General features: G+C 49.3%; 1 protein-coding gene across 1 annotated transcript in view; it reads right to left on the bottom strand.

Moving 5' to 3' along the window:
• SLC24A3 (solute carrier family 24 member 3) overlaps positions 1 to 25,373 on the bottom strand; it is a 481,322-nt gene that overhangs the window by 125,268 nt on the left and 330,681 nt on the right. Inside the window, exons 4-6 of the mRNA XM_060078238.1 lie at positions 9,090 to 9,164; positions 5,296 to 5,380; positions 4,843 to 4,946 (exon numbers count right to left, since the gene is read on the bottom strand). Of these exons, the coding sequence (XP_059934221.1) occupies positions 4,843 to 4,946; positions 5,296 to 5,380; positions 9,090 to 9,164 (264 nt within the window). The remainder of the gene's footprint in view (positions 1 to 4,842; positions 4,947 to 5,295; positions 5,381 to 9,089; positions 9,165 to 25,373) is intronic.

Raw genomic sequence — 25,373 nt, 5'->3', positions numbered from 1 at the left:
CCTCGGCTCGGCCCAATTGCACCCAGCTTCCTAAGGAAGGGCCAGTCTCACAGTTCTTATCAGGGTTTGGTCTGGCATTCCAGATTCCCAATTCCCTTTGGGTGCCTCAATTTCAGGTCTCAGGAGAAGGTGGGAGATGGGGCAGATGGGATGATTTCTTTCTGTTCGTGGGCCCTGCCTTCACTTCCGTTTTTTTTTTTCTCAACAGATCTGGGGTGGCTGGATCAAAGCATTATTGTCCTGGATCGTCTTTCAGACTCCAGTGCATCCCACCTCTCTCCACCCTTGCTGATGCTCAGCTGACCTGTCTCCACCCAGTGAAGTTCTGGGTCCTGATGCTCCCCTGCATCCAGACCCACCAGAGCTCACAGCTCACGTACAACGGGCTCCTCTCTCTGGAAATCAGTTCATCAAGCTTTGTCTCCACTGTTCCTTGATATCCATATATAAGGATGATTTTTACATTATCCAGATTTCTCTTTGTGCTCCCATGGGAGCTCAGGTCTACTGCATCCCAAGTGGAAGCAAAAGCACCTAGAATGGCAGCTGTTATTTTGCACATGAAGGGCTTTCCCTATGTGCAAGCTATCCTGGCCCTGAGCTCTTGGGAGGCAGCCTGGCACTGAGGCTTGTCTTCTCCCAGGGAGCTGGAGATGAGACCCACTGGATGGCTTATGTCTGAAGGCTGAGTTTTGAGTTTGTAGCCGTGCTTTATGGACCTCACTCATACCTCCCCACCTTTACCATTTCAGGTCCTTCCAACAGCCAGCCTCACATGTCTCTTTGCTTAGGGGTTTTCTCTGGACCCCAAAGTCCATCCTGCCTATGTCCAGAAAATTGGAACACTGGGGAATTCACATCCCTCAAAGGCACTCCTTAGGCAACCATGGGGGAGGCTGGTGGATAAACACCCCTGCTCCCTCCCCCTTGGGTGAGATAACTTGGAGGCTGTGTTCTACACTGTCTCCCAGTCCCCCCAGAAGCAGTCAAATCAGTTGCCCACACTGGGGACTTGCTGGGAACACACTTTCCTCGGCTGCTTTTTCTTCCTTATCTCACTCCCCAACTTCCTGGCTGGTCTGTCCTGGGATCACCTTTTAGCTAAACTACTTGAACTTGAACTTGTGGCTTAGATTCTCTACTGGGGAAACCCAATCCAAGGCAGGTTTCCATTCAGAGGCACCACCTCTGGGTGCTGCCTGGGTTTGTGTAAAGGGGCTGGCACGGACAGGGTGTTAGATGAAGAAAGGCAAACCCAGCCAAAATTAGGTAGACCTCACCAAAGAACATCAGGCACGTTTCTAGGATCCAGGAGAGCTGACAAGGGGGCTCATGACAGCCTGTAATAACCGGAATATGAAAGTCCGGTATCTGGGATTCAGTTAAACTGTTTACTGTCTGTCTGTGGTTATGCTTTTAAAGCTTAATACACTCTGAATGGTAGATTTAAATTCATAAGTACGTTGTTTTGCAAAACTGGCATAGTTCTTTCAATACAATCCCTGAGATACATTAGCAGGTTGCCTCCAGAGCTTGGGGTTCTGTCTTTGTTATTATTTTTTGCTCTTAAATAAAGAAACCTTGCAGGACCACAGCCCTGTAAATGTCTTGGCGGGATGCCAAGAATTTCTCTAGAAGCCACTTTCTAAGAAGCAATTTCCTTCTTGTCCCATAAAACTCCCCAAAGTACCTTAGGCGAACACCAAAGCGCTGGCTATGCTTGCAAACTGCAGACACAGCAGACATTTAATTCCATCGAATTCATCAAAACCCTAATTGAGACAGGAACTCAAACCTTATGGCTTTATTACTTTAATTTCAGATGTTGGGTAGCAGACTTGGTCCCAAGCAGCCCTTTACGCTGGGATACATTAGAGAGAGGCCCATGGGCACTCACTGGTAATTCTCCCAGCCAGTGAAAGTGTGGAGCAATGTAAATAACACTGCTAAGTGAGACCCACGACCAGATCTATTAATCAGCTCAATTCCCCACATCCATTGTTGCTGTAACGAACGTTCCTCTGCACCAGGGCCACTGCCCGGGGAGGCTTCTCAACAGGTAAGGCAGTACCTATGTCTCACAGGTTTTTGTTTTCCTCCCACTGATCAGAAAACACAGAGGCAAGGACCAGTCCTCTGAGACCATTCTTCTACCAACTCCTCCTCCTCTTGATTCTCATTTAGAAAACCTTCTCCCTGACTTCCCTGTCCCTCCGCACCAGGCATCCTGTGGCTGTTCCACTATTTCATTAAAAAGTTCTGTCGGGCTTCCCTGGTGGTGCAGTGGTTGAGAGTCCGCCTGCCGATGCGGGGGACGCGGGTTCGTGCCCCGGTCCGGGAAGATCCCACATGCTGCGGAGCGGCTGGGCCCGTGAGCCATAGCCGCTGAGCCTGTGCATCCGGAGCCTGTGCTCCGCAATGGGAGAGGCCACAACAGTGAGAGGCCCACATACAGCAAAAAAAAAACAAAAAAAACAAACAAAAAAAACCTCTGTCAACGGCTAGGTCAAATTATTGCAGTGACCTAGGGTGGAATCTAGTGGCAGGGACCCCAGGGAACCTTATTCTCCTGAGAGCTGATCATGGTGTCTAACTTTTATTGAGCATTTACCATGTGGGCCAGGTGTTGCTTGATGCTGAACATGTTATGTTTCATCCTTACAGTGACACTAGGAGGTAGATGCCCTTGTACCCATCCTATAGACAGAAAACTGAGGCTTAGAGAGGTAAAGTAACTTCTCCAAGGCTCCACAGTCAGCAAATGGCAGAGTCAGGACTCAAACCCAGGCCAGTCTGATCCCCAGGCTCATGATCTTCCCAAAACATCATTTTTCTCCCTCTGCGAAGACTTCCGGGATTCTACAAAGGTCTGAAAAAGAGAGATGGGTGGCCTTGGAGCTCTCTGAGTGGACACAGGACAAGGAAAGTCAGAAGGGAGGGTCGGCCCCCAGAATCATCGCATGGGCTGCTCCTAACACCATCATGGTGGTTGGTGTTTCTCTCCACAATCACGTGAGATGAGCTTGGCAAAGACCTTCCCGGGGTCGGGGGGTGAACTGACTGATACCAGCACTTGCTAAAGTTCAAGAAACAATGTGTCTTTTCTGTTCTAACCAAGCCAGTGATTACCCTCAATGCTAATAACTTATGAAACACAAATGCATTCAACCCACCTCCTATGTAATTAGTTGCGTGGTATTTACTCGGCATTTTCCAGCCAGTCGTTTCATTTCTTTACGTTATTTCTCCCCCTTCGAGCCTGACTTTGCATCAGGCTTCAGGTACAAATGACTAATGAACTAGTGACAGCACTAATATTCATACTGCTAATGGTGACGATGCTAATTAAGACGGTGCTGACAGCCACAGGCTCTGCAGAATGTGACTTCATCTCTGGGAGGCAATGAGAGGACGGCCAGCACAGGTGAGAACCAGAAAGTACAGATGGCCCTGAAGGCAAAGACGGACACTCATTTTTTGCGATACTAACCACGTTTATAGGAGATCTAAAAAAACGCCACATCGTGGGTCCACAAAATCTAAGACAAGAGATAACTGACTGAAAGGATGAAGAAAGAAAACGTTCAGTCTTGCAAGTTGGGTGGAACTCAATCACCGCGTATGGACCCAGCTGCCCAGCAGCTTCCTCTCAGAAGTAAGCATCCAACTGTGGGCTGTGCAGCCGACCCCTGACGAGATCAAGGTGTCCCTCTGCCTTGTTGCCCAGAAGCATCGAACCCACCAGGCAACCTAGACAAATCAGTCGGCATAAAGAAGACAGACAGGAGTGAAAAGCAGGCGATGCAGAGGGCAGTGGTGCCAGGGCGCAGCTGGCATTACAGACTCTGGAGTCTGCCTGAGAGTCGGGTCGAGCTGGGCGCCCGTGGCCAGCTGACCACACGACGAGGGGTCTGGAAAAGGATGTGGGAGAAGGTGTGCAGGAGCTTCCTTAGCCCTGCAAACCAACCAGCTGCTCTAGCAGGACCCTGCATCCTCCGTCCACAGCCAGGAGGCTGGGGGGGTCACCCGGTGCCTTAATACTGCACGTTGGGGACCCTCATGGGCTAGTAACTAGAAGTTACTTTTCCTGGAAGATACCGAGTCCTGGCTGTTTGGGCAGAGAGCTCAGGACTGCGTTTCTGAATAATCTCCCTACGAAGAAACTAGGGCATCAGAGCTGCCCAGGGTGGCCGCAGACCCCCAGCTACCCACTGCAATGCTGTGGATGCCCGGCAGCCTCATTACTTTGGTGACTTCGGGTGTCTTCCCAAGACTTCCCAAGACAGACACCAGATGGACACAGGCCCCACGACACCTCCTGGCAGTGGAATAGTCTCTGTAGATAAAAGGCAGGCATGCAAAGCCCCTCATTACCCCCAAAGTAAGCTAAAGTGGACACAGAAATCAAATGCTTGATGGTTGTCGAAAAAGAGAGAACTCGCCCCAAACTGTGACAAATACAAACTGTTTTTAGCAGAAAAAGAAAATCTGTTGTTTCCTCTCTCTCTCTCTCATTAACTCTATTTCCATTCCTAAGAGTATTTTTACATCATTCTAGTTCAGTTCAGTAACATATCAAAATGAGCGTGACACGTTCAGATTCGCAGGCTGGTTACTTATTCACATGGATCCGCGCACTCCACGATCCATCGTCACGGAGACCAAATCATGGTGCCTGGGTTTCCAGTCCCGGCTGGGCCAGCCTCCTGGGGTGTGAGACCCCATATCACCCCGCCCGAGGCCTCTGGCCCCGACGTGGGTGCGCTCCAGGGAGACAGGCCCCTGACTCACCTCCACGCCGCCCCTCCCCCTCCCCATGCCACGTTCTGCCGCCAGTCTTACCTGCCCGGCGAAGAGCCCGCAGACGCCGATGATGCACAGGATGTTGAACACCGCAGAGCCCACGATGGTCCCCACTCCCACGTCACCCTTGGTGATGAAGACGCCTGAAACACAGACCCACATCGGCTGGCTGCTGGAGCGGGCTGCACCCAAGATGGGTGCAGGGGAGCTTTTGTAAGCATTAGACTGTTTTTAGGATCTATAGGAAACAGCAGGGGGTTGGAGAGAGCTTGCTAATGTTTGTTGGGCTCTCTGTCCCACAGGACCATTGGTACTGGTTCTGGGACCCACCCATTGATGCAAAGCAAAAGCATCACTTTAATAAATTAATAACAGCAACCCCAGTGGGTGGGAGGCTGGAGTTCTGCCCCTTGGGGTCTCAGGGCTCTCGTTTCCAGAGGCCCTGTCCTTCAGGGGGAGCAGGGCTGAGACGCTGCCCAGGTGGGCACCTACCTATGACCGACGTGAACAGCTCTGGAGCTGAACTGCCTGCTGCCATGAACGTGGCCCCAGCCACATCCTCGCTGAGGTGCAGGCGCTGCAGAGGAGCAAAAGCACAGGTGAGTCGGGATTCTCCGGGACCGCAGGTGACTGTGACTCCCCAGGTCCCAAGCTCGGTCCATCCTCAGCCTCCCCTTCTTCCCCAGCTCGGCCTCTCCGGCCCATCCCCCACGCTGGGCCACACCTCCTCTCTGGGGCAATATCAGGGAGGGGGCTACATGTTCCCTCCAATTAAAGGCTCTGACAAGATCCAGGGATCCCAAGCCAAATGCCCCCGGGGCTGCACAGATAATGGGGGGATGGGCACGGGCCATGTGAGGCAAGTGGGATTTCACCTCCTTTTTTTTTTTTTGCGGTACGTGGGCCTCTCACTGTTGTGGCCTCTCCCGTTGCGGAGCACAGGCTCTGGACGCGCAGGCTCGGCGGCCATGGCGCACGGGCCCAGCCGCTCCTCGGCATGTGGGATCTTCCCGGACCGGGGCACGAACCCACACCCCTTGCATCGGCAGGTGGACTCTCAACCACTGCGCCACCAGGGAAGCCCCACCTCCTTTTTAAAAGCTCAGTGCCCTCTGTGTGGCCAAGTATCCCTATTTAAAGAGACCCCCAAATACACATTTTTACGTAAAACATTCTGATTTTTTTCATTACTATGCTGATGATCTCGGTCTACATCAGGCTCCTGGTAAGCAGTTTTAGAGCCTTAAGTCTAGGAGGCTATGGAGGCTTTTGGGAGTGGGGAGGGTCACCCTCCTGAAACCCACCCCCATTCTCAATGCAGTCTTGAATCCCGGGGTAGGGGGAGTAAGGGGGGTGATGAGGATGAGTAGGAAGAGATGATGAGCCCCGCCAAGATAAGCTACACAATGAACTGTCCAGGTTACCCCGTCTGTTGATCCGAAAGGTGATCTGCAAGAAGACACGTGACACTGAGGCTGGGTGGTGTGGGGAGCTTTTCTGCATCCAGTGCTGATGCAGAAAGGAAGCTGCTGGCTGTCAGGAAATAGCCAGTTCCCTCCGAGCATCCCAGCTAAGAGTCCCTGGTCCCTCTTCCCAGCGGCACCGCAGCTGCACTTCCTTGCTCAGCCATGGAGGGGCAGCACGGCCTCGGCGAAGGCCACCAGCTCGAATGACCATCAAGAGGCTGCCGCCAGAGCCCTACTAAGCATTTTGACCTGGAAACCTGGGTTCCCTCCATCTTGGCTGAAAAGCTAAACATTGCAAGTGGTTCTGAGGAGACCCTAAGATGGAGGTGATGATACCTCAAGGTGAAAGGTGTGGCTGTGAGCGGTGCCGGGCATCCCGTCTCACCGGGCAGGTACCCTAACAGTGCTCACGCTCCGTGGCTGGTTTGTCCTCTCCCTGCTGTGTCCGCTCCAGCTCGGGCATCAGCCGTGGACTCCACAGCCCGGCTGATCTCCTGCTCCTCTCGCTCCTTCGTTCACTCACTTTGCTTCTTCCTCCTTCACCTCCCCTCCCCTTTCACCCCTCACTTTGGCCCTGGCCACCTGGCACTGGGTGCTTAGAGTCACCAGCTGGGGGGTCTTCCTGCCTCAGGACCCTTTCCATCTATCAGAACAGTCCTCAGAAGCTTTCCCAGCTCCCCCCTGATGCCCCAGCCTGGCGTCCTCAGGGCTCCCCACACGCAAGCACGCTGAGTCCCGCCCCGGGTTCTCCAGACTTGGTTCTCCTGCTCAGACTCTTCTCGGCTTAAATATCCGTCCTTGTAAGACGTTGCCACTGAGACCGCTGCTCCCATCCTGCCCCTGCACAAGCCCTTCCCCGATCCCAAGGCCCAGTCACTCTCTCACCTCCTTTTCCCTCTGCATCTCCAGCTCCAGCACTTCACCTGCCCCTGAGTCTCACTCTGGAGCTGCCCAGCGTCTCACGGCCCCGCGACGGCAAGGCCCATGCTGTGTTTCACCCTGATTCCTCCCCAAGGGCTGTGCTCACAGGTGCTATGGGTCTCCTCAATGGAGGAGAACCCGTTCTGACAATTGTATGTACATTTCCAGCACGAGGTCTTAACCTTGCTATTAAAAAAACGTGTGGGACAGAGAGTAGTTTGCTTCACATGAGGAGTAAACTGCCAAATGGTGGATTTCAGAGATCACAGCTGAGCCCGATTACAGGTGCTTCCATGCTTTCTCCTCTTTTCCATCAGGCGACCCTGTTCTCACATTCAACCACTTTGGACAAAAGGCTTCCATGCTGTCCGGCGTCCATCTCAGAGACCAGATCACTGATTTTCTTTTCCCACTTCCCACCTCCACTCCCGGGGCCTCTCCACGGTTGCTGTGGCATGATTCTCTTTTATTGCTTGAAGTACACAAAACTAACAGAATTCAGAATGTGGAAGAAACTGCTTCAGTCAGCAGTTCTCGAAGTGTGTCTTCCAGACCAAGTCTCCACATCATCTGGGAACTTAATAGAAATGCTACTTCTGTTCCCCACTGTCCCCCAAGTCCCAGTGAATCAGACACTGGGGGGAAGGGAGGGAAGAAAGGGAGGGTCAGCCCAGGCTGAAGGCTACGTGAAGGAGCAGGCATTCTGGATGGACAGGAAGTGCATCTGGGGAAGAGACCCCTTCTGCAAATGGGATTCTGAATTAAAAATAAAATAAAACAGAAAGCTTCCAGATAAAGCAAACTACATTTCAAACCAGAAAAAGAGATGAAAGAAGCAAGAGAATGAAAGAGTTCTAGATATGCTAAGTGTTTTCACATGAAAGGGGTGTAACCTGGTGTTCAGCCTGGCGTTCACCGGGCTGATTTCCTGGTCTCTGTGGCCAGTTCTTTCATCGTCTTGCCTTTCAGGCCTCTGCCTGGAGCGTCTCTGTACATACACGGAGAGGAAGGGCAGTGGAGGTATGGCTGAAGACTTCTCACTCTGTGAGGACCCCACGAATCGAATCACGAGGGAGGGTTACGGCAGCGGCAGAAGGAAAGGGCGGTGAGGAGGATGGAGGAAGTGAGGGGAGAAAGGAGGAGCCAGGCTTAAAGAGAAAGAAGGCAGGGGCTTCCCTGGTGGCGCAGTGGTTGAGAGTCTGCCTGCCGATGCAGGGCACACGGGTTCGTGCCCCGGTCCAGGAGGATCCCACATGCCGCGGAGCGGCTGGGCCCGTGAGCCATGGCCGCTGAGCCTGCGCGTCTGGAGCCTGTGCTCCGCCACGGGAGAGGCCACAACAGTGAGAGGCCCACGTACCGCAAAAAAAAAAAAAAAAAAAAAAAGCAATGGATAACCTTAACAAAACACAGTCATAGAATTAGTGAACTTAAAAATTAAGTCAGGGGCTTCCCTGGTGGCGCAGTGGTTGAGAGTCCACCTGCCGATGCAGGGGACACGGGTTCGTGCCCTGGTCCAGGAGGATCCCACATGCCGCGGAGCGTCTGGCTCTGTGAGCCATGGCCGCTGAGCCTGCGCATCCAGAGCCTGTGCTCCGCAACGGGAGAGGCCACAGCAGTGAGAGGCCTGCGTACCAGCAAAAAAAAAAAAAAAGAAAGCAGGAGCAGAGCCCAGGGCACCTTGAGTGACGCCCAGTGGGGCAGGACCACTGGCCGTGAGGGTTAAAGCCCAGCAACGGATCTGCACACTGAAATTCTAAGCAGATTGGAGATGTTTTTGCACTAATACTGCCCGTGGCTCTGAAGCATGCTGGTGCCTGGCCTTCCCACCCCACCTGCATGGAGGGCTCCCCAGGACCTCAGTGGGGGAGGCTGGAGCCGTACCGGCGCTCAGACACATACCTCACAGATCTTTTCCAAGGAGGGGACAAAGAAGTCATCACACACAATCGCCAGCGCATAGAACATGTACATGGCCTGGAAGAGAGGAGAGAAGGGGTTAAACTCAGAGTCATTACACCACGTGCAAAGTCGGTGCAGTGCCTGCCACCTCCCACCCTCCCACCGTGTCCACCTCCTAGGTCCCCAAACACACCACGGATGCCTGCCCCAGGGCCTTTACACGTGCTGTTCCCTCTGCCCAGAACACGTTCCCCCCAGATCAACTTGGCTCCGTCCTCCATGTCCTTCAGGTCCCTGGGTTAATGTCAATCAAAGCAAGGGGCCTTGGACTCCCCTCCCTCCCCTTTCTCTTCACCCGCCTTATTCTGCTTTGTCTTTCTTGACCTCTTTTATGTTCGATTAATTTGTTTGTTGTCTCTTTCCCCCTCTAAAAGTCTATGAGGGTATGAACTTTATCTCATTGATCCCCAGCACTCAGCACAGGGCCTGGTGCATAGTAGGTGCTCAATAAATTTATGTGCAATGAAGGAACAAATAGATGAATACTTCCTACTGAGTTTGTTCACACTCCTGTTCCCTGCAGGACAGCCCCTGCAATCTTGCTTCCATATCCTTGGTCAACCATAACCAAGGCACTCCTTGGAATTCTACCTTTGGGCCACAAATCACTTCTCTACCTTAACCAACTCTATGTCTCCTCTCTAATTAATGAGATCTTATTCGCAGTCCATTGTTGGTTGACCACTCAGCATCCATCCTCCACTCCTTCCTAATAGGACCCCAGTTTTGCTCCCATGTGGAAGGTGGCTCCACCCTTTCCTCCAGGAGTAGATCACCCCAATAGGCCAATCAGGGTGCAGTATTCCTCAGGGATGACTATTGGTTCAGGGGTGGGCACGTGACCTTGGCTGGCCCAATCAGATGGCAGGAAAGGCTTTACAGTCCTTGCCACAGAGAGTGGGTCCTCACCCTCCAGCTGTGGACCAGGAAGCTGGGAGTCCTGACTGCCATTGGCCAACAAATTGAGAGAACTCTGACTTGAGATGAAGTCGACCCTGAGTCGATGTAATGACGTCACTGAGCCATTGATCACATGATCCCTGAGCCACCCCCTGCCTCTGGACTTCATAGCATAACATACCGGCAAACAGGCCCATTTGATTTGGAGTTTCCCTGTTATTTGCAGCCCCAAACTTCTAATGGGCGTGGCTGCTCATCCTTCAAGTTCCAGCATCCTCAGGAGTCACTTCTCTCTCGTATTTTGACCTCCCAGCATCTTTTCCTTTGGCTAATTGCTCTGCAGGAAGGGCCTCTATCACATACCCCACCCACCTCACCACAGGGCATAGGCACAGGGCCCAGGCTGGGCACCGGAACACGCCATTCTCCATCAGGCAGTGGTGGGTGGGCAAGAGGTCTTCAAGGGGCCGGGCAGGGGTCAATGGAGAAGCTGGGAAAGGGGGCCTCTCCCCTTGGAGATAAAAGGACCACCTGAGTCTGCAGCTGCCCTAGAGAGCCTGCCTGAGAGTGAGCTCACCCAGCAAGGACCCGAACCAAGCGGTAGGACAGGTGGATACACACGTGTGTACACACACACACACGTGCCCAGTGACACCATGTGAACTCTGGGCCCAGCTCAGCCTGAAACCAACGTGCACTCTCCAATTTCATGAGCTGATAATGTGCCTTTGATACTTAAGCTGATTTGCATTTCTGTCACTTGCAGCTGTCCTTCTAGAAGCCTTCTGGAGCAACTCAAGCATGAGACGATCTCTCTGGCCTTTGACTCTTGGCTGTTGCATTCATTTAGACACTCCTCCCCCTTTATGAACTGGTTCTCTTTTTCACATCTATGTGTTTGGTCTTTTAAACCAGATTGTAAGATTCTAAAGTGCATCTTAACACTTGATTCTGTGGAAGTATCAGACAAGGGCACAGGAACATATGCAACAGGGATATTCATTCCAAAATGCTGATTATAATAAATTACCAAAGCCTAACAAAATATACCATAGGGGATGCATTATGTAAGTAATGATTCCTCATTCAAGGAAATACTGTTAACAGGGATTATGTAAATTCATATTTAGTGACAAGGAAAGGCATTTACGATCCCTTGTTAAATAAAAAATGCTATAAAACATTGTGTACAACCTCTTTTTTGTTAAATTATCTATGTATATGAGTGCATACATATACACACACTTAAGAGTTTGTAAGACCATAAATCAAAATAGTTTTTCCCTTGGTTGGTGTAACTCTATCTGCACTTTATAATTCCTATCCATATTTTCTGATTTGTCCACCTTGAATTTGTGTTTCTTATGTGATTTTTGTAGCTGGTGGGAGATTTGAGAGGTCAGGACTCTTTCTTACACTCTTCTAATCTCTGGTGAGCCTGGGAAGCCAGCCATGCCGAGAAGCCTTAAAAATAACTTTCTACTGATTGGTCTACTCATACGCTGTACAAAGTTTTTTGCCTGTGGGGTGCTTTTTCGGGGTGGGGGGAGTGGAAATGTCAATTTAAAAAAATTAGCGCTGTATTTTATAGCTTTGTGGGTGAGTCAGAATATACATTCCCAAGTTGCAATGGACTCAAACCCTCTTTTGCCATATGATTTGGCTGATCCCATATTATGCAGGCTTTACCATTATCTTTGCAGGGACAGCCAAATGCAGTAATTGGGATAGAGTTACACATCTGTGGATTAACCAAGAACTAAATAAGCTGTCCGTAGCTGACGTACTCAACAGGCTAAAACCCCCAATGCCGCTTACAAGTCCATAAACTCTCTCTCCAAGACCATGTTCCAATACTATGTATTGATCCTGTTTCGAGGCAAGAAGCTCCATCTAACGCATGGCAATGTCAACACTTGGATTAGGACCAGAAATGAATAGATCTGCCAGGCTCTCTGTGCTTTCAAGGGTGATGGCTGTTGAAAGCCAAGTTGGTGCCGTGCACAAGGCAGCGTGAGGTGGGGATGCCAGCCCTCAGATACCCTGTGACAAAGCTCCTCTGACACCCAGGGGCCTGCCAGGCCATGGGGCTCCTTTCCAGCTGCAGAGCACCTCCTGGCATCTGAGGGTGGCATATGCCACTTTGCTTACAAGAAACTCTCTTCTAACCATGTTACCCACTGGAAATCGGGATCCCACCGGAAGAACAAACAAAACAGAACAAGATATTGATGGGGGTGCTGCGTGTGTGACGGGGGCGGAGGGATGTGGGAACTCTGTATCCTCTGTTCAGTTATGCTGTGAACCTAAAACTGCTCTTAAAAAGGTCTACTACTGGGGCTTCCCTGGTGGCACAGTGGTTGAGGGTCCGCCTGCCGATGCAGGGGACGCAGGTTCGTGCCCTGGTCCGGGAAGATCCCACATGCCACGGAGCGGCTGGGCCCGTGAGCCATGGCCGCTGAGCCTGCGTGTCTGAAGCCTGTGCTCCGCAACGGGAGAGGCCACAACAGTGAGAGGCCCGCGTACCGCAAAAAAAAAAGAAAAAAAAAAGGTCTACTACTCATAAAAACACAAAACCAAAACAGCATCGAGGAACAAAACAAATGTACAAAGTCAAACTTGAAGAGGCAGAGAGCCTACTGGAAGTGTGGTATCGATGGTCCTATCAATACCACTGGTCCACGTATTTTAGAGAATGAGGCATCTGGGGATTAATTTGACCAGTCCTACATTTCCAAAGGATATAACAATAGCATCATTGACAAGGATAATAGTACCATCACTATTAATAATATTTGCCACTCTTCGTGGGGCCAGAAACTTAGGCCTGCTCCGGCCCTTCCCAAGGACTCTCTCACTCAGTTCTTCTAACTCCCATGGGAGGCAGGGTGTTACGGACCCGTCTCCCAGGCACCTCAGAGAGCATCGTAACTCATCCAAGGACCCTCTCCAGGCCTTCCCGTGGGGCCCGGCTGCCGCCCGCTGCAGAGGTCGTTTCTGATCTGCTATCCCATCTCCACTTTCTATTTTCAGCTCGCCTACTAATAAGCTGTCTTCTCCAACCACACAGAGGGAGGGATGGTTTCTGAATCCTAGCCATCCCCTTTTGGGGGCTGCTGTTTCAGAGCCACTGATGTCCTTATTTATTTATTTATTTTTAACATCTTGATTGGAGTATAATTGCTTTACAATGGTGTGTTCGTTTCTGCTTTATAACAAAGTGAATCAGCTATACATATACATATGTTCCCATATCCCCTCCCTCTTGCATCTCCCTCCCACCCTCCCTATCCCACCCCTCGAGGTGGTCACAAAGCACTGAGCTGATGTCCCTGTGCTATGCAGCTGCTTCCCACTAGCTATCTACTTTACATTTGGTAGTGTATATAGGTCCATGCCACTCTCTCACTTCGTCCCAGCTTACCCTTCCCCCTCCCCGTATCCTAAAGTCCATTGTCTACGTCCATAAATATACCATTTACATACAAGTATAAATGTGATCAGCATGAACATGGGTAAACCCTCGCTACCTCTGTATTTTGAGTGAATCCCTATTTTCCTTTATAAATGAATGGACCACAACCAGTGTTGCAATAAAAATCTTTAAACATATATCCTTTTGCATATCTAGGATAAACTTCCAGATGGGGAGTTGTTAGATGATGTTCTTTAATGTTATTATTTTTACAAGGTGCGCTACAAAACACAAGACAGATTGGAAGTCTCAAAAATGGCTGAGCTGGCCCAATACCCTGGGACCACCCACATGGAAACTGGTCCCTGTGGAAACTGCAGCCCAGCTACAGCAACCAGGACAGGCCAATGCGGGCCATGTTCTAAAGATGAGTGACGGTGTCTGGAGAGGAGAGGGGCACCTGTGTGAGCTTCAGCTCAAGTCTCAGACCACAGGGGCTTCTCTTCTCCAGGAACCTAACAGGGCATCTGTACTTTGACATCGACCCTGTGCCGCCACGACCCCGGGCCCTGTTTCAGGTTCATGTATCTGCCTCCCTTCTCTTGAATGGCAGCATCTGCATCCTTCACACGTTCCTCTCTACCCTGTCCCAAGCTTGCACAGAATGAGGGCCCCACTCACCTGGAGTGAATGGGTTCCAAGGCGGGGGGTGCTCACAGAGTAGCTGGTGTCACCTTCGGAAGCTGTCAAGGGAAGTGGCCGAATAGCATGACTGGCACAGCAGCTGCTGCCAGTCATCCGCACTCTCCCAGCTGAGGCTGTCAGAGGTCAGCTGGCGAGCAGTTCGGCCTCAGACACGGGCGAGCCCCGCTGAGCCTGGCCAAGCTCAACCCAGTTCTGCTGAACCCCAGACACCCATGGGCTAAATAAATGTTTATTGTTGTATGTCACTGAGGTTTGGAGGCCATTTGTTACACAGCATTATTGTGGCAACAGGTAACAGCTACAGCCAAGGTGATAAAAAGAGCCAGAGTGAAAATAATAATAACGAGAAGTAACTTCCAAGAAATCAAACTTTCTCGTTGCTTTGAATGACAATATATTCAGCTTTTCTAGCCTCCCTGGTACTAGCCATGGTCATGTGACACAATTTTGGGCAATGAGAATAAGGGACAGATTCAACTAAAGTCACCGTTTCTTCCTGCCTTGAACTCGGATGTGATGTCTGGAATGCCAGCAGCCATTATGTGACCATGAGACAATAAGCATGACAAAACACAACAACATGTTAAGGGGAGCAGAGAGCCCTGAGAACGCCATTCACCAGCTGATCTAATGCCAGAAACCACTTCCCTCCGTACTTCTTACTCTGTGAGAAAATGAATCCCCTATTTGCCTCAGTCACCATTAGTTGGGGTTTCTGTACTTGCAGCCATGTGCCTCCCTAACCAATACAGGGCAGAGAAGATTCATTCTGCTGGGCACAGGAGAAGGAGGTCAGAGAAGGCTTCACAGAGAAAGTGGTTACTGAACTGGGATTTTGAAAGATAAATTCTATCTCATCAGGCAATTTTAAAGGTTGATTGGGACTAATAAAACTAGAGAACTTTGGTGACAATGGTTAAACCGAAAAATACCTAAGGTAACAGGAAATCGTCATAGCCTGTGGCTTAATGAAGGTGAACAGGCTCTAGCTGAAATGTCGATACACATAAGGACTTCCATACTGTGAGGGCAAACATATCCCAACAGCATGACATTAACCCCGCCGTTTTATGTGGCATCTACAGTCAGGGATTTTCACAGACAATTTCCTTGTACGACATCATCTGCACTCGTGTTGCTCTGTCTTTAATTTCAGTGAAGGTGGTGCTGGAGAAGCAATTTCCAGGGAAGATCTATAGAACTCTGGCCTTAGTGGAAATTGTTCTAAATCTCCCAGGGAATACAGTTAGAATAATAACCAAAAAAATCTACCTACTTTCCTTCTCTGCCTTTTTCATAGCTCCAAGTGACCACATATGATTAAACTTGGTAAAAAAGTTATTTCTTTAAAAATCATTCTCCCCCCTGACAAGCTTGGTGTCCAGTGGCCCCATGATGTTATGGCAGGACTGACTCACATGCCCATTCTCTGTCTGCTACCACCCAGGCCATCGTTCTAAAGTGCTCACTTCCCTGGTGACTAGAGAGAGAAATACAGCCTCAAGCCAGACTTGGGTTCTGACCAGGAGGATCTGGGGGTGAGGGCTGCAGGGAAGAGGAAGGTAGCAGATGGCTAGGGGTGCCCCCTGGGGCTGCCATATTATTCAGGTGTTATTAATTTAGAGAACTCTACTGCCTTTCAATGGTCAGAATCTGCCTCAATGTCCTTGAAGACTTGACCGATGGGAGTTGGTGCATCAGTCCCAGCTCCCTCGCCCCCTGGGTGGGGTCCCTCCACGCTGTCTGCCTGGATTCCCACAGGTGAATTAAGCTTAAGGTGCCCATAGTGTTGTAAGCTCCATCGCTCACCTTTTATTAGCAATTGTCCCTTCTCTGTCTTACTTCCTGCACTCCACGTGACTGCTGAATTCTTTCTTTCTTTTTTCTTTTTTTATATTTATTTGGCTGCACCAGGTGTTAGTTGCAGCACGCAAACTCTTAGTTGCAGCATGTGGGATCTAGTTCCCTGACTACAGATTGAACCTGGGTACCCTGCATTGGGAGCACGGAGTCTTAGCCACTGGACGACCAGGGAAGCCCCTGACCACTGAATTCTAATGCTTGTCCAAGGGTCTGCTTCTAGGACAGCCCAAATTAAAACAAGAGGGAAGTGGGTTAAGGAAGACTGTGGAAGGAACGAAACGCAGTATGAAATCAAGCTGGACCACTCTCAGACACAACTGTCTTCCCAAAGTCTAGTGGGGACAGTAGTGTAAGTGCCTGGCCATGAGCTTTTCTGGTTGTAATATAAGTGCCCGACATTAGGCTTTGATCCCCTAATGGATGCCCCCATTCCAAAGGCATCCACCTCAGTAAACACATCGCCAGCTACACAACTAGATGAGGAGACAGGTAACCCCACCCTGGAAGTTCCCTTTTCAGAAATCCTGGGTGACCCAGATAAGCGACCACTTGAGTGACCTTGATTTTCCCTACCTGCACCATAATTCCTGCTCTTATGTTTTAAATTCGCCAATAAAGAGCGACCCAGAGCAACTCGAGACACCCCATCCTTGACCTCAATAAAGGCAGAACCTCAAGACTGTTCTCTCTCTTTTTCCTCCCAACCCCCTCCCCGTGACCTCACTGTGCGGCCCCAGACATGCCGTGTACCCCCCAGGATCTGTGAGTAATAAACCTTGCCTTTTCAAATTTCCCTGTGGATTGTTGCTGAGGTGGGTCCTGCAGTTGTGATAGAGCCAGTGTTGAGGCTGGACTGGGGCAACATCCACTGGAGCCGGCACTAGCTGTCCGGCCCAGGTGAGTGTATTCCCAGCCAGGGCATCGCCCTCAAAGCTGAGACCAACAGAACATGTGAACGCTCCCCCTTAGTTCCACCCCCAGTCCTTCTGTAGTTGGCATCCGAAGGTCTTTGGAACCATTTCCACCTGAAGAGGATTCTCTCGCAGGGACTCAAATGCTAAAGGAAGTGAGTGTATGTTAATATACCTGCTCATTGGCATAAACCCTGTAACTGTTACTTGAAGCCTCTCACGATGCCCAGATGAAGCCCGTGGCTGACGGTGTTCTCAGAGGTCAGCACAACTGGGGTCACTGTCCTGGAGCCTTGGGAATGAGATCTGCCTGCTCTGGAGAAACGTCCTTTTCCTTTTTTCTCTCTCCTCTCTCTCCCTCCCACCCCAGATCCCTCTCGCACAGGGTCCACTCTGAGAGTGGCTCCAGAGTCCCTGAGGACCTCATTTATTTCGCTTGGTTGTCAGTTTCTCAAGGGAGTGGGGGTGATCACTGCCATTTCCCCTCAATATCCACTAAAGGCAGGGTCTGGGGACAGGTTTCTGTAGCTGGGCTGATGTCCACGTGAGCCTTACAGGGGCTCCCTGGGGGCCGGGCACACACATGCTCCAATGACCCTCGCAACAATGGCTGCAGGACGGGGCACTGGGTTAATCCTGCCTCCTCGCAGAGGGGACCAAGTTCATTAACTTGGCTCAGGTCACGCAGCTACTAGGTGGCAGAGGCAAGATGTGAACCCAGTGACCCAGCTCTCTCCTAAGTACATGCTTCTCTCTCTCTCTGTCTATATACATATAGATAGATAGATATAGATACAGATACAAAGATATAGACATGTATAGATATATATTATAAAGAGATACCTCTCTCTCTCTCTCTCTCTCTCTCTCTCTCTCTCTCTATATATATATATATATATATATATATATATATATTTTTTTTTTTTTTTTTTTTTTTTTTTTGGCAGTACGCAGGCCTCTCACTGTTGTGGCCTCTCCCGTTGTGGAGTGCAGGCTCAGCGGCCATGGCTCACGGGCCCAGCCGCTCCGCGGCATGTGGGATCTTCCCAGACCGGGGCACGAACCCGTGTCCCCTGCATTGGCAGGCGGAGTCTCAACCACTGCGCCACCAGGGAAGCCCTCAATATTGTTTTTTGATTTTTAAAAATTCCATTTTAAGTTTTTTATTGTGGTAAGCATGCACAACACAATCTTTACCATTTTAACCATTTTAAAGTGTAGAGTTCAGTGGCATTAATTGCGTGCACATTGCTGTCCCACCATCACCACCACCCTCTTCAGATCTTTTTCATCATCCCAAACTGAAACTGTCTCCATTAAACACTAACTCCCCATTTCTCCTCAACCCAGCCCCTGGCAACCACCTTTCTACTTTCATAGAAAGTATCCCTAGTGTTTCCATGAATGTGAATACTCTAGGGACCTCTTATAAGGGGAATCTTACAGTATTTGTCCCTTTGTGACTGGCTTATTTCGCTCAGCATAATGTCTTCAAGATTCATACATGTTGTAGCAGGTGTCAGAATGTCCTATCTTTACAAGGCTGAGTAATATCCCCTTGTACGGATACACACATTCTGTTTATCTATTCATCTGTCACTGGACATTTGGGTGGCTTCCGCCTTTGTGGCTGTTGTGAATAACGATGCTAAGAACATGGTGTACAAATATCTGTTTGAGTCCCTGCTTGCCATGCTTTGGGGGTAGACACTCAGAAGTGGAATTGCTGGATCATGTGGTGGTTCTATGTTCTATTTTTTGAGGAACTGCCATACTATTTTCCATAGTGGCTGCACCATTTTACATCCCCACCAACCGTGTACAGGGTTCCAATTTCTCCACGTCTTCACCAACACTTGTTATTTTCTGTTTTTTGGGGTTTTTTTTTTTTTTCATAGTAGCCATCCTACTGGGTGTGAGGGTATGATCAAGACACAGTTTTGGGTTTGGTTAATAAGTTCATTTTTGAAAAAGGAAATAAAATCCCCCTGAAGCCCTGCTGTCAGGACAGGAGACAAGGATGACAGAGCAAGAGCAATGCTTCCCGGGTCCCCTGGCGACCCTCCCCACAAGCCTGTGCACACATTTCGAGAAGTCCATTCATTCTTTCCAAAGGAAGAGTCTCCTTTGCAGAATCAGAAATGAAAACTCCCTTTCATCTATGTGGGCTTCCTTCCTTTTCAGAGTATTGCTTAGCAGAAGTTTTCACTGGGCTTACACGGAACAGGCACAGATCAGGGCAGAGGACAGTCAAGGCAGGGCTGAAGGCAGGGAGTTGGTGGCGGGTTTGGGCATCCTTGCCAGAGGCTACTGCCCAGTGCCACGGCCTCAGCTGCCCACAGGGGCCCGCAGGGTGTGGAGATGAGACACATGGATGGGGCAGGGTCTGTGGCTCACTGGACGGTGGACGCCCATCTCAGGTGGGCAGGCTGTGCTCTGCGCTGACCAACGTTGCATGAGAATATGTGCTTAGTATGGCCAGAGCTTCTGATCTGCCAAGAGAGAAGCTGCACATCTGGACTCCGGTAACATCTCTTGCTGTTGAGTAATGAGTACAGACGCTCTGCTGCCCCTACTCTCCCTTTGCTGATTCTGCTCCAGGCACACAGGTCTGGCTGTTCCCTGAACGAGCTCGGCTGGCTGTGCCTCCGGGCCCTTGCACCGGCTGTTCTCTCCGCCTGCCCCACTCTCTCCGCAGCCGTCCACGTGGCTCCGTCCCTCGTTTCCTTCAGCCTCTGTTCAAACCTCACCCTTGTGGAGCCCACTGACCCTTCAATGTGCCTCTCCTGCACCCCCCATGCTCCCACTCCTGCTTCTGACCCTGCTCCACCTCCTCTTTTTTTCCATTACTCAGATTATCTTCTAGCACACCAGATAATTCTTATTATGATGCTTATTTTATTGTATGTCTCCTTCCTTAGAATGCGAGCTCCACAAGGACAGGGGTCTTTGTCTGTCTTGTCCTCTGATGTATCCCTAGTGCCCAGAACAGGGCTAACACATAGTATGTGCTCAATAAATACTTCCTGAATGAATGGTTGAATTCAACGATTGTAAAGCACTCAGCCAACCACACGAAACCTGTCAACTGTCAGCACTGTGACCTCAGGTCGGGTCCAACTGCCCAAATCTTTGCTCAGGAAAATGGAACACCAACGTGTCTGCTAAATATGTAAGCACAGCATTTTTTTTTTTTTTTTTCAGTATGCCAGCCTCTCACTGCTGTGGCCTCTCCCGTTGCGGAGCACAGGCTCCGGACGCACAGGCTCAGCGGCCATGGCTCACGGGCCCAGCCGCTCTGTGGCATGTGGGATCTTCCCGCACCGAAGCATGAACCCGTGTCCCCTGCATCGGCAGGCGGACTCTCAACCACTGCACCACCAGTGAAGCCCAAGCACAGAATTTTTAAAATAAGTTTATTTTATTATTATTATTATTTTTTGGCTGCGTTTGGTCTTTGTTGCTGCGCATGGGCTTTCTCTAGTTGCAGCGAGCAGGGGGTACTCTTCGTTGCAGTGCGTGGGCTTTTCATTGCGATGGCTTCTCTTGTTGTGGAGCACGGGCTCTAGGCACGTGGGCTTCAGTAGTTCTGGCACGTAGGCTCAGTAGCTGTGGCTCTCGGGCTCCAGAGCACAAGATCAGTCGTTGTGGCGCACGGGCTTAGTTGCTCCGTGGCATGTGGGATCTTCCGGGACCAGGCATCAAATCCGTGTCCCCTGCATTGGTAAGCGAATTCTTAACCACTGAGCCACCAGGGAAGTCCCTAAGCACAGTATTTGGTATTAAAGCTAAACACAGAGCTCTTCACTGGATTCTCTGTGAGCTTAAAGGAATGTATGGAACCTAGGTTTCAGAGAGTGAGGGAAAGGGTGTGGTAAGGCTATCTGGAGGAGTTGATGCTTCTATCACGTCTGAGAAGATGAACATGAGTTAGACAAGCAAAGAAACCAGGACCGAATTGACTAGGCAAGGGAACAGGATGAATAAAGCATGGTGTCATAAATTAACATGGTTTGTGCTGAAAACTACAGATTATTTACTATGGCTGGAGTGCAGATTGTGAGTGAGGACGCAGAGACAGACGAGGCTGCAGAAATAGGCAAAGGTCAGTTTGGAGAGGCTCCTTTACTCTAGGCTGAGATACTTGGATGCACAGGTGCAGACTGTCTGTGATGATCAGGAATCACCGTTGACTCTACTGGAAAAACCTTATGACGATGGTGATGATGAAGGTGTTTTTGACGGTGTGATCGTGGTTGTTATGGTGATGATGTTGATGGTGATGACAGCGATGGTGATGGGATGACGATGGGGACAATGATGAAGATGGTGATGGTGATGACGATGCTGGTGATGATGATGATTGTGATGGTGAGGATGATGATATGGTGATGGTGATGATGGTGGTGGTGGTGGTGGTGAGGATGGTGATGATGACGGTGATGGGGAGGATGGCGATGATGATGGTGGTGATGGTGGTGGTGGTGGGGATGGTGATGATGATGATGGTGGTGGTGGTGAGGATGGTGATGATGATGATGACGGTGATGGTGATGATTGTGATGGTGAGGATGATGATATGGTGATGGTGATGATGGTGGTGGTGGTGGTGGTGAGGATGGTGATGATGACAATGGTGGTGGTGGTGGTGGTGGTGCTGGTGCTGGTGGTGAGGATGGTGATGATGATGGTGATGGTGACGGGGTGGATGGTGATGATGATGATGACGGTGATGGTGGTGATGATGGTGGTGGTGGTGGTGGTGAGGATGGTGATGATGACGGTGATGGGGAGGATGGCGATGATGATGGTGGTGATGGTGGTGGTGGTGGGGATGGTGATGATGATGACACTGATGATGATGATGGTGGTGGTGGTGAGGATGGTGATGATGATGATGACGGTGATGGTGATGGGGAGGAGGATGATGATGATGATAGTGATTGTGATGTAATGATGATGAGGACAATGATAATGATGGTGGTGATGATGAGAAAGATAATGATGCTGATGATGATGACAGCTAACAGTTTTTGAATATTGACCATTGAGCACATGACCACAGAGCATACTGACCATATGACAAGCATAGAACTGCTTTAAAACTTAATCCTCTCAACTAGCCCATGAGGTAGGTACTGTTGTTATCCCCACTTTTCAGACAGGAAATTGAGGCAGAGAGAACATATGCCTAAGGTCACAGCACCAATACAAAACAGAAAGTGGACTTCAACCCCGTTTGTATGACTCCAACCCAAGCCAGTCATGGTTTGAACCCAAATTGCTTTCAGCAGCAAGAGAAGAGATGTGGTCTGAATGCTCAGGATGCTCATTGGATTGAAGATTTCTCAAGACCTCTCATGCTTCCTTGAGTTATTTCTTCCCTTTCTGCCTCTCCTACTTCTCCATGAAACTCCCCCCTCTTCCATCGCCACTAAACCCTTGTGACATACACTGGGAGGTCTGAAAACCCCATGTGACATGGGCTAACCGTAGGTTTGTTTGCCAGCACTGGCCTCTTCTTCTTCAGGCTCGTTGAGAAAATGATAATGACCTCTAACTTGAGGATATATTGTAAAAAATAGAGAATTTAACTTTTCTGGAGGACTTTGAAATTCCAACATATACTCAACTATCTGCAAGATGCTGGAACTCTTCACTTCAAGGTTGGTGAGAAACCTGCTTCTTGACTTAAAGTTTTTATTAGTAACCCGAGCCGAGCCTTTCCGAGGCAAACCACAATACAGCAGGAATTTCCATGCCAGAGTCAGAGCTAAGCTTATTGTGCAATGTGGAGCCTTTGAAAGATACCAGGCTGGTTAAAGTTATCAAGATATTTGCATTCTTGCCATTCTGTCATTTTTTGGTTATTCTCTGTCCAAACACAGTCTTGGGAACTGGTGGGCACCACAGTTGTCAGATAACATCAAACAGTGGATGGCAGGCAAATCCTGGGCAGGCAACCAGGACTTCCAAAAACAGAGTTGGCCCGAGACACGGGTGCTTCAGGCGGGCTTATCATCTGGCGCCTCTTCAGACCCATGCTCTTTAAATATTTACTCAACATTTATTTAGTGGAGAGGGGAGGAGAAACTCATCTTCCATTAATAAAAAAAATGTGTATAGAAATCAAGCCTCTTACTAATGCATTTCCACTGGTTCAGGCATAGTCAATATTCTGAAAAATATTCTACAAAATCTTCCCCCATTTTTTCTGTAATTGCTATCCTCTTTCAAGTTTCTTTTGCAAAAGGATTACTCTTAAGTAGGCAACTTCTTGTTGGTAAATTCAAAGTTTTAATGTCTAATATTTAGGTAGTAAAACACATTATGCATTGTTCAACTTTAAAATTTCAGCTGGTGACACTACTTACAACAGCCAAGACATGGAAACAGCCTAAATGTCCATTGACAGATGAATGGATAAAGAAGATATGGTACATATAGACAATGGAATACTACTCAGACATAAAAGAGAACGAAATAATGCTATTTGCAGCAAATATGGTTGGACCTAGAGATGATCATACTAAGAGAAGGTAAGTCAGACAGAGGAAGACAAATACCTTATGATACCATTTATATGTGGAATCTAAAATATGATACAAATGAACTTATCTATGAAACAGAAACAACTCACAGATGTAAAGAAAAGACTTGTGGTTGCCAAGGAAGAACTGTGGTGGGGCAGGGATGGATTGGGAGTTTTGGATTAGCAGATACGAAGTATTATATATAGGATGGATAAACAACAAGGTCCTACTGCATAGCACAGGGAACTATATTCAATATCCTGGGATAAACCATAATAGAAAAGAATATTAAAAAAAGAATACATCAATATATATGTATAACTGAATCACTTTGCCGTACAGCAAATTAACACAACATTGTAAATCAACTACACTTCACTAAAATTTAAAAAAAATAAAATTTCAGTTGGTGGGATGATGTGAGTGCTTACAAAGTACATGTGATAGAAATAGGCTGGCAGTTGCAAAAAGCAGGAAGATCTGTTTTATTTCTATTATAGGTGGCTGTTTGCTTCAGGTGGAGGGAATCAACTTATTTGTCTGCAATTGCGTTGTGCGGGAACCTGAGTTAAGCGGCACCATCTTTCTTGTTTTAGTGCTCTTGGTAGGTCAGTGACTTGAGAAGGTGCTCAGATGGCCACCCCACAGTCCAGCTTTGGGCACCCAGTTGAAAGCCATGGTGATGTGCCAGGTTGGAACCACTTCCTTAACTGCGTGTCTTTACTGTGTCCTCTTATCAGAACTGACCCAGGATCACGTGCTCCGGGAGTGGAAGGAGATTTCCCATTAGTGGTGGAGGGTGACCCTGGGTCGTCCTGCTTGTGATTGGTATAAAGCGCCAACTGGCTGGATGGCTGTGGGTAGGGGTCCAGTCTGGGGCTGTGTGTCTAAGTGGAGCTTAAACTCTGACCTTCGTTTTATCGCTTAAGATCTAGTACAGTTAACGAAGCCGGACCAAAGCTTCATATTACACTACTTCAGTTTCACACTTCATTGACAATCCACTAAAATCACTCCCAGGTGATTATTATGGACTTGTATCTAGGAGGTTCAAAACCTCTCTTGCCAGGCAATTAGCTTAGCTGGGCACAGAGGGTCCTTCCCCTGGGCTGACGTTCAGGGTATTTCAAGGAATCCTTTGTACCTGGACAACAGCACGAATGACTGCTGGTCTTGGGTGTCCTTCTTGTGTTCTATTCATGTGCTGTGCCCTTAGAAAGCATCAGGGCTTGGGCTTCCCTGGTGGCACAGTGGTTGAGATGCAGGGGACACAGGTTCGTGCCCCGGTCCGGGAAGATCCCACATGCCGTGGAGCGGCTGGGCCCGTGAGCCATGGCGCTGAGCCTGTGCGTCCGGAGCCTGTGCTCCGCAACGGGAGAGGCCACAACAGTGAGAGGCCTGCTCACTGCAAAAAAACAAACAAACAAACAAAAAAAAACAAGAAAGCATCAGGGCTCAAAACAGAGATGCTCTCAGATGTTCTGCTAAAAATCCTCCCCATTGCTGGAGGAACAATACCACTGGTAATGAGACCGACTTTTGCTGCAGTCTGTAGATGCTGACACGAATGTTAGGAGCTGGGGCTTCAAGGCAGAGAGGTAAAATTTAATCATGTTTTCACTCACCTCCCCCAGGGCTCAGAAAAAGCAAGATGCAGACGTGCAACTAAAAACCCAAGGCATGGGGGTAAAGCACGCTGAAGTACAAGAGAGAGAAATTCCCCTGAGGCTATAAAGGGACTGGAGAACAGTGGCAGCTTTGAGTTTTTGCATTCTCTCCTGGAACCTACAAAGCAGGAATGGAAGAAAGCTGCTGGCCGGGGTGCTCCTGCTCTCCCTCCGTGTAAAGAAGTTGGTGGAGGCTGGGATGAACCGTGGTTATGAAGCAGGAATCAGAT

This window comes from Mesoplodon densirostris, chromosome 16, assembly GCF_025265405.1.
Source record: "Mesoplodon densirostris isolate mMesDen1 chromosome 16, mMesDen1 primary haplotype, whole genome shotgun sequence".
NCBI classification, from domain to species: Eukaryota; Metazoa; Chordata; class Mammalia; order Artiodactyla; family Ziphiidae; genus Mesoplodon; species Mesoplodon densirostris.
Note: the sequence above shows the minus strand (reverse complement) of the source record. Positions and strands in the feature narration are given on the sequence as shown.